This window comes from Acipenser ruthenus, chromosome 9 (assembly GCF_902713425.1).
Source record: "Acipenser ruthenus chromosome 9, fAciRut3.2 maternal haplotype, whole genome shotgun sequence".
Lineage (NCBI taxonomy): Eukaryota > Metazoa > Chordata > Actinopteri > Acipenseriformes > Acipenseridae > Acipenser > Acipenser ruthenus.
The window spans coordinates 45,445,209-45,459,765 of NC_081197.1; the positions used below are offsets into that span (position 1 = coordinate 45,445,209).

At 36.6% G+C, this 14,557-nt stretch overlaps 1 protein-coding gene across 7 annotated transcripts in view; it reads right to left on the reverse strand.

Annotated features, from left to right (window-relative positions):
• The window catches only part of LOC117405776 (probable ubiquitin carboxyl-terminal hydrolase FAF-X), a 76,097-nt gene that overhangs the window by 36,706 nt on the left and 24,834 nt on the right, over positions 1–14,557 (reverse strand). For all 7 annotated transcript variants that reach the window (XM_034009151.3, XM_034009150.3, XM_034009148.3 and 4 more), the window contains exons 8-16: positions 14,245–14,496; positions 14,012–14,150; positions 13,315–13,467; positions 12,431–12,535; positions 11,949–12,155; positions 11,448–11,584; positions 11,073–11,206; positions 10,792–10,879; positions 3,515–3,857 (exon numbers count right to left, since the gene is read on the reverse strand). In XM_034009151.3, coding sequence (XP_033865042.1) covers positions 3,515–3,857; positions 10,792–10,879; positions 11,073–11,206; positions 11,448–11,584; positions 11,949–12,155; positions 12,431–12,535; positions 13,315–13,467; positions 14,012–14,150; positions 14,245–14,496 — 1,558 coding nt within the window. The remainder of the gene's footprint in view (positions 1–3,514; positions 3,858–10,791; positions 10,880–11,072; positions 11,207–11,447; positions 11,585–11,948; positions 12,156–12,430; positions 12,536–13,314; positions 13,468–14,011; positions 14,151–14,244; positions 14,497–14,557) is intronic.

The following is a 14,557-nucleotide window of genomic DNA, read 5'->3' on the forward strand; positions in this document are numbered from 1 at the left end:
ACAAAGGAAGACAGACAGACCATTAATTAAAAGTGTAGGTCTTTCCTTTAGAGAAAATGCAAAGAAAGCCAAGGTGTCAGTGAGTACAGTTTCCTACACCATCAAAAGGCACTTGGAAACTGGAGGAAACTCTGACAGGAAGAGGTCTGGCAGACCCAAAACCACAACAGAATCAGAAGACAAGTTTCTGAGAGTCAACAGCTTGCGTGATAGGCGGCTCACAGGACAACATCTTCAAGCACAGCTTAACACTGGTCGAAGTAAGCAAGTCTCAGTTTCAACTGTGAAGAGATGACTTCGAGCTGCAGGTTTGACGGGTCAAGTGGCAGTAAGAAAGCCATTGCTAAGATGGCAAAATAAGAAAAAGAGGCTTGCCTGGGCCATGAAGCACCGCCAGTGGACTACTGAAGACTGGAAGAAGGTCTTATGGACCGATGAATCAAAATTTGAAATCTTCGGTTCATCACGCAGGGTTTTTGTACGCCGGAGTAGGCGAAAGGATGGTTCCTCGGTGTGTGACACCAACTGTCAAACATGGAGGAGGAAGCGTGATGGTCTGGGGCTCTTTTGCTGGATCCAGTGTCGGCGACTTGCACAGAGTGAGTGACACCCTGAACCAAAACTGCTACCACAGCATTTTGCAGCACCATGCAATACCCTCTGGTATACGCCTAGTTGGTCAGGGGTTCATCCTACAGCAAGATAATGACCCAAAACATACCTCCAGGCTATGTCAGAACTACCTTAGAAGAAAAGAACAAGACTGTAGGCTTCAAATCATGGAATGGACAGCACAGTCTCCAGACTTAAACCCCATTGAGCTGGTTTGGGATGAACTGGACAGAAGGGTGAAAGCAAAGCAACCTACAAGTGCAACACATTTGTGGGAACTTCTGCAACAGTGTTGGGAAGAACTTGCCGAACAATATTTGATTTGCATTGTAGAAAGAATGCCACGAGTGTGTTCGGCTGTTATATCTGCAAAAGGTGGCTACTTTGATGAGTCAAAAATTTAGATTAAATTTTGTTAAACAAAATGATTCCATGATTTCTTTTTTATCTCCAATTGTTTATTTGTTCTAGGCTTTAATTTCAGAGTACATCGAGACATTAAACTGCGTAAATTTCAATAAAAACTGGAAAAATGGAGGTGTTCTAAAACTTTTCACCGGTAGTGTATATTACAGCGATATTCACATTCCCTTATGGAGCGTAATACTGTCGAATATATCCGATCTATATGTTAATGTAAATTATACGTACAAAAGTCATTTTAAATTATGCATTTTTGTTAGGCTAATATATCGGATTTAAAGCCATATTCACATCATCTTATCTAGCAGCATACTGCCGAATAAATCTGATCTACTAATTGATATAAATTATACTTACAAAATCAATTTTAAATTAATATATCCGATCAGCTTATTTCCTGGCTCGATCTACTTATTTCCTAGCCTAGGCTCGTTTACATTAGAAACAATGGACCCTCCCCTTTAAATTCTAGAGCTTGATCAACTTATTTCCCGGGACACTGGTACTTGGTCATTTAGTATATAACTGAGGAAAAGCCATGACAATCAACCATTCTCTGGGCATATGAAATGTTATTCATTAAGAAACAAAAATATCTAAATCTTAGACATTTAAAACCTTCACATGAAAACTATTTCCTCTCCAAATAACCTAGCTATATCCTGGAATATATTATAGAGATATATATATATATATATATACACAGTGCCTTGCAAAAGTATTCAGACCCCTGACCAATTCTCTCATATTACTGAATTACAAATGGTACATTGAAATTTCGTTCTGTTTGATATTTTATTTTAAAACACTGAAACTCAAAATCAACTATTGTAAAGTGACATTGGTTTTATGTTGGGAAATATTTTTAAGAAAAATAAAAAACTGAAATATCTTTCTTGCATAAGTATTCAACCCCTGTGCTGTGGAAGCTCCCAGTTTACACCTTTGAAAGAAATTGCCCTAACGAGGACACAATTACCTTACCATTGATCATTGGTCAGGCTGTGAATCTGAAGGAAAATGAAGACCAAAGAGCATTCTACAGAAGTTAGAGATAAAGTAATACAATGCATAGATTAGGGAAAGGGTACAAAATAATATCCAAGTGTTTGGATATCCCAGTGAGCACAGTTGGATCAATAATCAGGAAGTGGAAGCTGCATCACACCACCCAGGCACTGCCAAGAAAAGGCCGTCCCTCAAAACTCAGCGCTCAAACAAGGAGACTTGTGAGAGAAGCCACAGAGAGGCCAACAATCACTTTGAAGGAGATACAGAGTTCAGTGGCTGGGAGTGGAGTAATGGTGCACCAGTCAACCATATCAAGAGCTCTGCATAACACTGGCCTGTATGGGAGGGTGGCAAGAAAGAAGCAGTTACTCAAAAAGTACCATCTGAAAGCACATCTGGAGTTTGCCAGAGAGCATGAGAGTGACCCAGCTGCGATGTGGGAAAAGGTTTTGTGGTCAGATGAGACCATGATAGAGCTTTTTGGCCAAAACTCAAAGCGCTATGTGTGGCGCAAACCTAACACTGCCCATGCCTCAAGACACACCATCCCTACAGTGAAGTATGGTGGTGGCAGAATCATGCTGTGGGGATGCTTCTCATCAGCAGGGACTGGGCATCTTGTTAGAATTGAAGGAAGAATGGATAGAGCAAAATACAGGGAAATACTGCAAGAGAACCTGCTTCAGTCTGCTAAAAAACTGAAGCTTGGGAGGAAATTCACCTTTCAGCAGGACAATGATCCCAAGCACAAGGCCAAAGCAACATTGGAGTGGCTCAAGAACAAAAAGGTGACTGTCCTACAGTGGCCCAGTCAAAGTCCTGACCTCAATCCCATTGAGAATCTGTGGCACTATTTGAAAATTGCGGTCCACAAGCGTCGTCCAACCAACCTGAACAACCTGGAGCAAATCTGCCAAGAAGAATGGGCCAAAATCACTCCGACACTGTGTGCAAAGCTGGTACATACTTGCCCTAAAAGACTGGTGGCTCTACCAAATATTAATGTGTGGGGGTTGAATACTTATGCAAGCAAGATATTTCAGTTTTTTATTTTTCTTAAAAATATTTCCCAACATAAAACCAATGTCACTTTACAATAATTGATTTTGAGTTTCAGTGTTTTAAAATAAAATATCAAACAGAACGAATTGTCAATGTACCATTTGTAATTCAGTAATGTGAGAGAATTTGTCAGGGGTCTGAATACTTTTGCAAGGCACTGTATACATATATATATATATATATATATATATATATATATATATATATATATATATATATATATATATATATATATACATATATATATATATATATACACACACACACACATACACACACACAAATACAGTTCACTCACACACACACACATTTGTAGAAAAATATGTATATCCACTACAGGGTTAACTTTTCAATGACAAATCACAGGAGGCCTCAATGATGCTTCTCTCTGCAGGTCTATACCTACCCTCCAAAGGTAATCCAGTCCTATTAACTCCAAGTCATCCATCATGTAGGCCCTTCGCTTCGCAACCAACTTTCCTTCCCTGCAGTTCACAGCTTTGAAAAAACGTTCAAAGCACTTCATTCCATTTTCCGTGAGGAGGGAAGGATCAAGCTGCAGCACATTGTTTTCAAAGAAGTCTTTGTTGATGTCTGGGTCCAGGTCTGGTTCATCCCCCATGAGCTTGGAATACCACTTGAAACAGGCTTCCCGATCACACAGGAAGACCGCATTTTCAGCGAGACACTTCCAGATCTGCTTGGCTTGCGGAGCACACAGCCAAAGCTGTCCATCTTTCAGTAAAAACCTAGAGAAAAGAAAGCTACATATTAGTGTTTTTGTGAACAAATTGTGATTATTTCTTTAGAGTATATAGCATGCGTTGGAAAGACAACAATTAATGACACAAAAACTACAAAACAAATTTGAGAACCATGGAATCAAGCACTGCGAAGAACTATGCAACTCTGTCAAGACAATGCGAGAGAAAAAGCTTGTACATGTGGTTCATGCAAGAAAAGGAAAAGGGCACTCAGATTTCAGGACCAGTACTGAAGTAAAGAGAAAGCATTGTTATTTCATAGTCGACTACATCCAGAGGACAAGTTTTAAAGCTAGTGATGGATGGCTATACAGATTTTTAAAAAAGACAATGCATCAGGCAGCTTTGATTAGCACGGGAAAACTCAGCGCAAATACAAGAGAGTTAGAACTGTTTCGTCAGGAAATGCTTCAATGTAACACTAAGGAAACGCAATATTTGGGGCTATGAGAAGAATGTTAATGTTTAAATAAGCCTTAAGGAGTACAACATATGTACATGTATTGTTTTTTTTGTAAACTTGCGTTCATCCGAATGTTAATTCATACAAACTATTTCTATGTCCCTCAAGCTGTTTGGATGACTGGGATTCCCAGGGGTATAAAGTTGTCTTTAAGGCAAAAAAGTGTGGCTCAGGCAGGGGCGAAATTACAGGTATTACAGGAGTATTTTTAACATTAGGTAGATAGATTACGTTTACAATTAGGCATGCTTAAAATTCAAAAGGTAGAGCACAGCACACATGACAAAAGTGCAGTTAACATATTTAATGATGGTGAAATACAATTCAAAAGCTGCTGCAGTATGTCCACTGTTTGGTCATTTCAAATCTTTTCTCAAAACAAACATTAAAACTTTAAAAGCTCCAGTGTGCAGTGCAAAACCACAATGAAAAAAACACATTTGTAGGCGAAAAACGCTAATAAGAAAAGGTCGCTACATTTAAATACACACATATTTTCGGTCCTCTAAAATAAAGGGCTCTACATACTTATCAATTGCCACAATGCCCCTCAAAATGTATGTCTATTCACGGAAATTACGGCAGCAGTGCCCTTTCATCTACAGCAACTAGAGAAACACCTGTATTAGGAATAGTTTTTTTTCCCCCCAAACATGATTAAGTTATTTGTGTGGTTAAGTCACACCAATTCCATATACTTGTGTCAATATTTCGGAATGCGCTATGTAAACTGACAGAATACAAATGCCTGGAAGTCCAGAGCTGCTGTATTAACATTAGGGATGGGAATTTTAAACGTTTAAACGTTTAAACTCTAAAGAGGTTTAACGTTTAATAATATGCTAGACGTATAGCTCGTCACATATCACCAAACGCATATTTTTGTATGCATTCATTTTAGTAATTTATCATCATATACAGCAGTCCGTCTCGTATTAGACTTCTGTGATGCCACAGTAAGGGCAGATATTATAAAAAGGAAGGGGTTTGGAAATTGCCTCCAAGTAGCTTTTCTAATTGGTGCAATAGAAAGATTGACACTGGGGCGGGTTTTATTCTCTGTTGATCTGGCACTTCATTGGTGCACTGTGTGTCTTCATGCCTGTAGTAGGCGTGGTATGGTATCAATTCAACGGCGAGGTAATAACGTTAATGACAAGCGTTTTTTCTGAGTTTGTTCTATATTTAAAATGGCATCCCTAAGGAAACCACATTTGGAAGTATTTTGAGGAACCGGACAAGAAAACCGTGGTATGTAAATAATTATGCCAAACAAAATTGCCATACCACAAAAACACAAGTTAAATGCTTAAGTTTGAAATGAAAACATTCAGAATTATTGTGGAAGGAGCTACTGACGGCAACAAAAAGCAAACATCCATAACATTTGCTATAGATATGGCCGAACAGGACGTGATCACGTTATCCCCTATGAGGACAGTGCGTGTGAATTGTGAATGCAGCAGTTTTGAAACTGATGCAAGATTATCTCAATACTGTGCCGATCCATAAAACAATAACAGTGAGGCTGTAAAAGCTTAAAGAAAATCCTGCTGCAGCTGTTCATACAAAACTTTCAAAAGGGAGAAAAAGTTGCAATTACCACAAACTCGTGGACCCCATTCCCCAATCTTCCCATAGGTGGAAGGCTGTTTTCACTTGAAATTGTTCTGTAAGCTTTTGGACTGAACAGCCGTTTATGTTTAATACAGTTTTTATTTGTATGTTGGAACTACTGCACTAAAGTAAAGGACTACTGAGACACAGTTCAAACAGGTAGGCCAGGCATCTCTTTTTACAATTTAATGTAAAGTTGTGTTGATACGTGAATTTGAACACTTTACGTTATTTAGTAATACTTGACCATATGGAGGCTGTGTGATCCAGTGGTTAAAGAAAAGGGCTTGTAACCAGGAGGTCCCCGGTTCAAATCCCACCTCAGCCAGAGACTCATTGAGTGACCCTGAGCAGGTCACTTAACCTCCATCTTTCGGGTGAGACGTAATTGTAAGTGACTCTGCAGCTGATGCATAGTTCACACACCTTAGTCTCTGTAAGTCGCCTTGGATAAAGGCGTCTGCTAAATAAACAAATAATAATAATATACAATTAACTGCACAAGAAGGCAAACATTATGTTAATTACTTAATATATTATTTGATTGTGTGTTATTTTCGCATTTAAAATAGAACTTGTGGCAATGTTTGGGAGGTTTATGTACACTAGTACAGTATGTAGAGGAGAGTGGCGTTCGATTCAAGTACTCGTCTCAAGCAACAATAGATCTCAAATCCCACCCCTACTATCAAAGACCGCAAACTTTTAAATCTCTGAGGCAGACTTTTTAACATCAGTCACAGTGCTGTTTACAATTCCAAAATATTGTGCTATTTTATCCCTGGTAATTACCTTTTCCAGAAGTGAAGTATTTCCAACTTTTTTTCAATTGTAAGCACAACAAGCCATTTTGCATTAGCGTCTCTCCATTTTTTTTCTTTTTTTAAACCATATAATTTTGGGCAAAGTTACTTAAAGAAAAGAAAAAAAAACACAAAACAACAACACTACAACAAAAAACCGTAATAGGTTCCTGTTTTGTTGTTGTTAAAATGAACCTTTAAGAAACACACTTTCAAAATATGATAACCCCAGTTTCAAGCAACAGTTGTGATGGTGACCAAAGGTGTGCGAGTACTGTTGACTAAAAATGTAGCTTAAAATAAAACATTGCATTCAAGAATAACGAAAAACAAACAAAAATACACTTAAAGTTTGTGTGTTGGACATGTGCCATAAACACAATTAAATAAACTTATTTATAGTGAAGATCTGAAACTCAGCAAAAGGTCAATAACATAAAAAACAAAATGGAAGTGAAAAGGTTACCGTATCAAGCTGAAAAAGGTTCTTTGTGAACTACAATAAACCACTGTTGTCTTTTGCCACTCAAAACATAGGGTGCCTACATAAAGTTTGGAGTTAACACAAACAGATTTATCGTTTGTTGCATCTTCTTTAGCAGCCGCATCCATCCCAGATACATTCGGTTACATTACCTTCAGAGGATGATTTAATTGACCTACGTACATGACCAGAGGATATCTCAGACTTCAGCCAAAGAAGCAGGCATGGTAATTTAATGTTACCATAAAAACACAAAACAAAACAAAAAAACAAAAAACAGTAAATGTAGCGTGTTTTGTACTAAAGCAGGGTCAGCTACTGCAGGGAAAACCAAGTTTATTTCTCAAACTGACCATTCTAAGGTGACACAGAACGCACATTTAGTTAGGAAACATTTAGTGAATTAAATTAAATGTACTGCAGTTTACTTCATTGCAGCAAAAAACTGCCTTTCATTAAACTTAGCTTTCAGATTCTGATAATTAAAAATATCTAAAATATGACTGCGCTTACTGTGGTGTATTATAATATTGAAATAACAAAACTAACTCACTGAAACTTAAACTTGTTTTTTTTTACTGAAACAAGAAATGGTTACAGTAAAACAAAAAAAAAACCATAAGAGCTGGCTGTGTTACATGCTCTCAGACCAGGACTCCACTGACTAACACTAAGCATGCGAGCTGCAGCACGCTATTTCCCATATTACAACTGTAAACAATTAAAGGTGCGGTCACCAATTCCCTACATCAGTGTTTCCCATCCCTGTTCCTGGCGGCACACCATGTCTGCTGGTTTTCGTTCCAACACAGCACTCAATTGCTTAATTGAACACTTCATTGAACTAATAAAGTGATTAACTGGGCATTTTCCCGTTATTTTCAAGCTCTTTGTTTGTTGATACGGTTCAATTAAGCAATTGAGCACTGTGTTTCATCAAAAACCAGCAGACACGGTGTGCTGCCAAGAACAGGGTTGGAAAACACTGCCCTACACAACACTTGCAAAATATCTCAAATATAACTGTTTAGTTACCCTTTAGTGTCTTAACTTGTTATATTTTAAGCAATTGAATAGTGTAGCAACTGACTTACTGACTTAAGTGGCACCCAACAATTTTATTTGGCCTAAGAGCCATTGGCTCCTAAGGCAAAAAGTTAGTCTGGAGCTCTGTCTAGGCTACTGATTGACAAAAAAACAAGATAAAATTTAAAAAAAAAAAATTCTGAATAAATAAATAGTTATTAAGTTAAACAGTGTTTCTTTCTGTAGGCAATAATTAGCTTTATATATGAAGCCTTGACTTAAGTTTAGTGGCCTTGGTGTTCTATACAAATGTATTGAACTGAACTGAAGGCCATTTTGGCTTCCTTGTTGCCAAGTTAGAGCCCTGTATATGTATATATAAATAAATACTTGTGACTAATTGGGAAACAATTCTTTATTTATATTTATTTATCTACATAAAAATGATTGTAATTATTTTAATTCCCCCAAATGACAGGTAGTCGTGTTATAAGCGGTATAACCCACAACGGGCCGTGCGGTTACCCAGAAGTATCATATATATCATTGGAACCGCACGGCCCAGAAACTTTTATCGTGTATACATCCGCAGTGTATTATTAGTCCCACATTTAATGTAATTTATTGTTCACTTATTAAAAATAAATTGCACAGCTCCATTTACTGTGAATTTCTGCATCGAAAGTGACATCTTGAAACTAGAGGACTGAGCATAAGCTAATTGATGCTGAAGCCGGATCTTGAGGTGAGTTTGTGTCCTTGTTATATGCAAGGCACACATATTCAAGTCCGTTGTCATCATTTCGGATCTCAAAAGATGTTTTTGTTAGTTACGTCGTGCCAGATTAAGTTTAAGATCAAACCAGACTTTTAGCAACAATCCGACCACGGTGTCGGGGGCAGTGCCTTAGTTTCCCGCAGACGCTTCAAATCCAGGTCGGTAATTCAACTCTGTCAGCAGAGAGGTTACAACTTCTACTTTTAAAATGCCTATTTAGTCCATCTCTCAGCGTTATAAAATTGAAGGCTGAATACTGGTCGCCAGTTGAACTTCTTGCACTGGCATAAAATTCCTTTAAAATGTTGTTGAGATTTTTTGGACTTATTTCCTTAAAATTAATGTCCATATTTTACTCTTAAGCCAGTCTTTAGGGACATTAACAGCCCATGCTGTAGGGTTTTTTTTGTGATTTTTTCAATCTTTTGTTTTCTTCGAATTCATTTAGCTGTTCCTCATCTACGTGTCTACTCTTGACAGTTGCTGGTGCACTTAATTGATTTTTTCAGCTGTCTTCACAATCAGAAAGTTGATGTACCAGTTATCTGGAGTTTCATCCCCAAATATATTAATGGAAATAGGTAGAAATAAAATGGCAGTTTGTCATGGAATTTAGAATGTAGTGGTACATAGTGATTTATTCAGTGTGAAGCGGCTCATTGGTATGCAAGCCATGGTATATGCTAGATATTTTATATATATATATATATATATATATATATATATATATATATATATATATATATATATATATATATATATATATATACACACACACATACATACATACATACATACATAGTGCCTTGCAAAAGAATTCAGACCCCTGACCAATTCTCTCATATTACTGAATTACAAATGGTACATTGAAATTTCATTCTGTTTGATATTTTATTTTAAAACACTGAAACTCAAAATCAATTATTGTAAGGTGACATTGGTTTTATGTTGGGAAATATTTTTAAGAAAAATAAAAAACTGAAATATCTTGCTTGCATAAGTATTCAACCCCCACACATTAACATTTGGTAGAGCCACCTTTCGCTGCAATAACAGCTTTAAGTCTTTTGGGGTAAGTATGTACCAGCTTTGCACACAGTGTCGGAGTGATTTTGGCCCATTCTTCTTGGCAGATTTGCTCCAGGTTGTTCAGGTTGGTTGGACGACGCTTGTGGACCGCAATTTTCAAATAGTGCCACAGATTCTCAATGCAAGATATTTCAGTTTTTTATTTTTCTTAAAAATATTTCCCAACATAAAACCAATGTCACTTTACAATAATTGATTTTGAGTTTCAGTGTTTTAAAATAAAATATCAAACAGAACGAAATTTCAATGTACCATTTATAATTCAGTAATATGAGAGAATTGGTCAGGGGTCTGAATACTTTTGCAAGGCACTAATATATATATATATATATATATATATATATATATATATATATATATATATATATATATATATATATATATAATGTGTGTGTGTGTGTGTATATATATATATGTATGTGCGTGTGTGTATATGTGTATATATATATATATATATATAAAAGAAAGAAAGAAATGAGCTGAAATATATATAAAAAAAACACACACACACACACAGACAGACGTATGCACTCTACAAAACAAAGTCATGTGGCCAAGTTGTTGAAACTGCAATGAAAATATGAGGCCCATTTTTAGGACAACTTCCATGTACACAAGTTATTACAAGCCATGGAACACAAAAAGGTATACAAACTTACCTTAAAAAATTGAGTCTTTCCTGGACTTCTTGCACATGACTGTATCGACTTCCCGCTCTAACGGTTTGAGGGTCATATTCTGCATGCTCTGGAAAATACAACACTTTTGAGTTGTCTATCAAATCTAATTTATCACCAATGAGTAGCTCTTCAAAGGTAGCATAACTACTCCAATACTTAAAGATTTAACATTCCATTAGTCTTACGAATATAACCTTACATGTAGCAGGTTAAAGGAACCGTCATTTCTATTTTGTTAGTTTTATTGAGATTTTGCCTACCTTTGCCATACTGCCTCATGCTTTCCATATAGGCGGAGAGATTTTCTGCTACCAAGGTGACTAGAGCATGATTATGCTGAAGCTGGTTAATTAAGTCATGTCGATAAAACACATGTGGGCTTCGTTGTGTTTGGCTGTAACAGTAAGGAAAAGAGCAAATAGTTTTGTTTTAGGAAAATATCCATTAACATTTATCATACCACCTGGTAAGTAAAACACAGTATATGATTTCCAACTCTTAACAAAAAATGCAGAGTCAACAATCCATGAAATTTATGTCATGAAATTATTACAGACAAAAAAAGATATACATGTTCTTAAACTGGCTGCGCATTGAGCTGGAGATATTATTACAACACCAATATTGACCATTACCTCAAGTTCTGTGGAGCCTCTCCAAATAAGCTACAAATTTCTCGGATTTGCTTGAGTGCTGGAATGACCCATTTGTCATTGGTACGGAGCTCTTCAATGAAGCGATCTATCCACTGAATCTTCTGTGTGTCTCTGTCCTGTGATCACAAGGAATAGAAATAAAGATGGTTAAACAATTTACTGTTTTAAACAAAAAGCAATTGGCACTGGAAACTGAAAAAAATGGTTGAATGTTGCGAACATCCTACAAATTTGCCTTAATAGTCTTATTCCAGTTATATGACAAATACATATATTGGTCATTCTGTACAGTGTAAATCATTCTCTGTTTTAACATCATTAAAATACATTAATGCTACTCCAAATATATGCAACACAACCCTTCAGTCTACTAATGCTAAAATCATACAAGAATACTTAAGTATTTCAAATGCAGGTTTTTGCATTTACCCCATCTGTTAAATCATGTAAATGTAGAATATTTATTTTGTGTCCACTGACCTGTGAACAGCTGTAATCCAGTATTTTAATATGGGCACTGAGAGCCTGGTCCATGATATCGACAGGTACATCATCGCTGTGTGCCAAATTCCACAGAAGATTTAACACCTTATGAGCCATGACCCCATCTTTGTCATCCTCCGCAAGGCGACGTATCAACTCCAACAGCTTCTCTCGCTGCTTTTTACTCGCATTTGTCCAACTTGTCTTTAAAGTTTAAAATGTAAAAATAAAAGTTGTATTTAGGTATTTAAGTTGTAAAATCCATTGAGCTCATCGCTGTGGCATCCTGTGGCACCAATTACTACAGAAAATCCTAGTGCTACATTAAATAAAATAAATCACTCGTTTTTATCTTTTCTCTGTGGTTACCTTGCGCAGTGACTTGTGTCGACTTCAAAAACTTAAAGCATATGTGTATATTATGATGAATTGATACATGCGTGTACAAAAATAGGAGAAAAAAATGGAGAGAAACTTACTTTGAAACAATCAAAGAGATGGTCAAGCTGCTCAGGAGAAAAATCCCATGCTAGCTTTGCAAGGAGATCATGTACGTTCTTGACAATCGCTTCATGTTTACCTGCCTGTAGCAGAGAGTGGGAGAAAAGATCAACTCAAAAGTAGTGGTAAGGAAATTAATGTATTGCAGTAATTCAAGGCGAAAAAGGAAGTAAACACATGGTTTTCGTTTATCCAAAGATGAACTTGAAAGGAATGAATTGTGCCAGCTGTTTTAATTACTGTTATCTATTGGTTACAGCAACAGAAAAATCATCTGATCACACATGATATCTGGATCATTTATGCCTTCTAAACTACTGTAGATATTATTAGATGTCAATATGTTTCTCTCAAGGCATTTGTCTTTAGGATTCCTCGAATTCTGTTCACGCACCTCTGTGTATTTAAAACATTTAAATGTAATGCGCAAAAATAAGCATAGCAATTTTGCTTCAGAGCTTGTCTGCCTCCCCTCCCGCCTCCCCTAAAACTTCCACTAACAACTGCATCTCCCAGAATACAATGTCTTCATACTAAAATTGTACACAAGAAAAACCAACCCAACAAACATTATCCAATCTCTGGCTAGCCCGGTTGTCTTTGTAGCCAATTAAAAGGGAATGAGACATGTTTAAGGAAATTATATGGAAAATCTGCATGCACCCTAGGTTGTACAATTTGGTATCATTGTGGAGAAACAATATAGGTGTCTAAAGAATCTAAAGGGTTACAAAAATAAAATAAAAAACATAACTGATAGCCAGGAGGAAAACACAAAACCAGAAAAGAAAAATAAAGCGACAGGCACAGTTAACAGAGATAAAACGAGAAGCCATTATTATGCTAGCCGCCTATCTGTTACCTGTGCTGCCCAGATATTGTCAAGATCTTGAAGAGTCAGAGCTTTTTCTTTGATGACAAACCGGAGGATTTTTTCCAGCTTCTCCACATACTGGGGCTGATGGAGACTGTCTCGCAGTACAATGGACAGGATGTTGTTTTGCTGAATCCATTCCTGCAAAAATAAATAAACTAAGAACTAAGCAGACGTAGGCACAACACCACAGATCACTGTTCATTACTATCCCTAGACTAATTGGGAGTGATATTTCACAAGCACAAAAACTTTTCATGTTAACATACACAGGTTAAAAAAAATAATAATAAAAAATGGAATATATTATGTTTTTCCTGTAAATAAAATATGCTAATGCTAATAAAACATTTCTGGGAACATTAATGATATTGACATGACATCAGTAACAGGTACAGCTATTATCACTGTCTGTAATATTAGGCAGTCAGTTTTCATCCCAGAACCACCCTCCCCCCCCCCCCCAATTTTACTTGCAATCTCATTGTAAGGTGTGGAACTCTTAACTGTGGCCCTAACCACATTTCGAAGCAGCACTGCACCTGGAGGTAGGCTGTAAATCTAATAACCCAATTTCAGTTCATCTAATTGTACAATCAGTTGTTGACTGGAAACCTCATGATACTTCCATTTGTTATAACTGGAAGGAGAAGTATTGTTTATATACTTAAACTGCTGTACTTACTGCCATCCGCTCTGCTGTTAACCACTCCTCCTCTTCAGGATTGCCATGCCGATGTGTATAATAGGAAACACTGGATATCACCTTATTAACTTCATTTAGTGCATTCATTTTACCGTTAAAAGAAGAAATTTGTAATAACCTGTTAAAATAAGAAAAAAGACAAAATCATATGTGGTAATGTATAATGAAGAATATATATTTATTTATTAAATTATAAAGCAGCCTTTTCTTACCTAAGAATCATTTTTAACCTAAAAATTTCTAAGTTTTTCACTGTTTCTTCTTGCCCTGGTACCCGTGAAGCTAAGTTCTTCAAAGATTTGATTATCATAGACAAAGCATCGTTTTTGGCTTCATTCTTTGCTTCCTTTTTCAACTCCTCATCTGTAAGGTTTTCTAGAAACTGTGGAACCATTTCTATTACTGGTAGGAAGTACTTCTTCACCGTGTGCAGTGTTAAAAATTCGTAACATTGCCCAAATGGTCTGAAACACAAAGACAAAATAAATTAGAGAGATACTAAATCAGATGACCTATGTGGTTTGT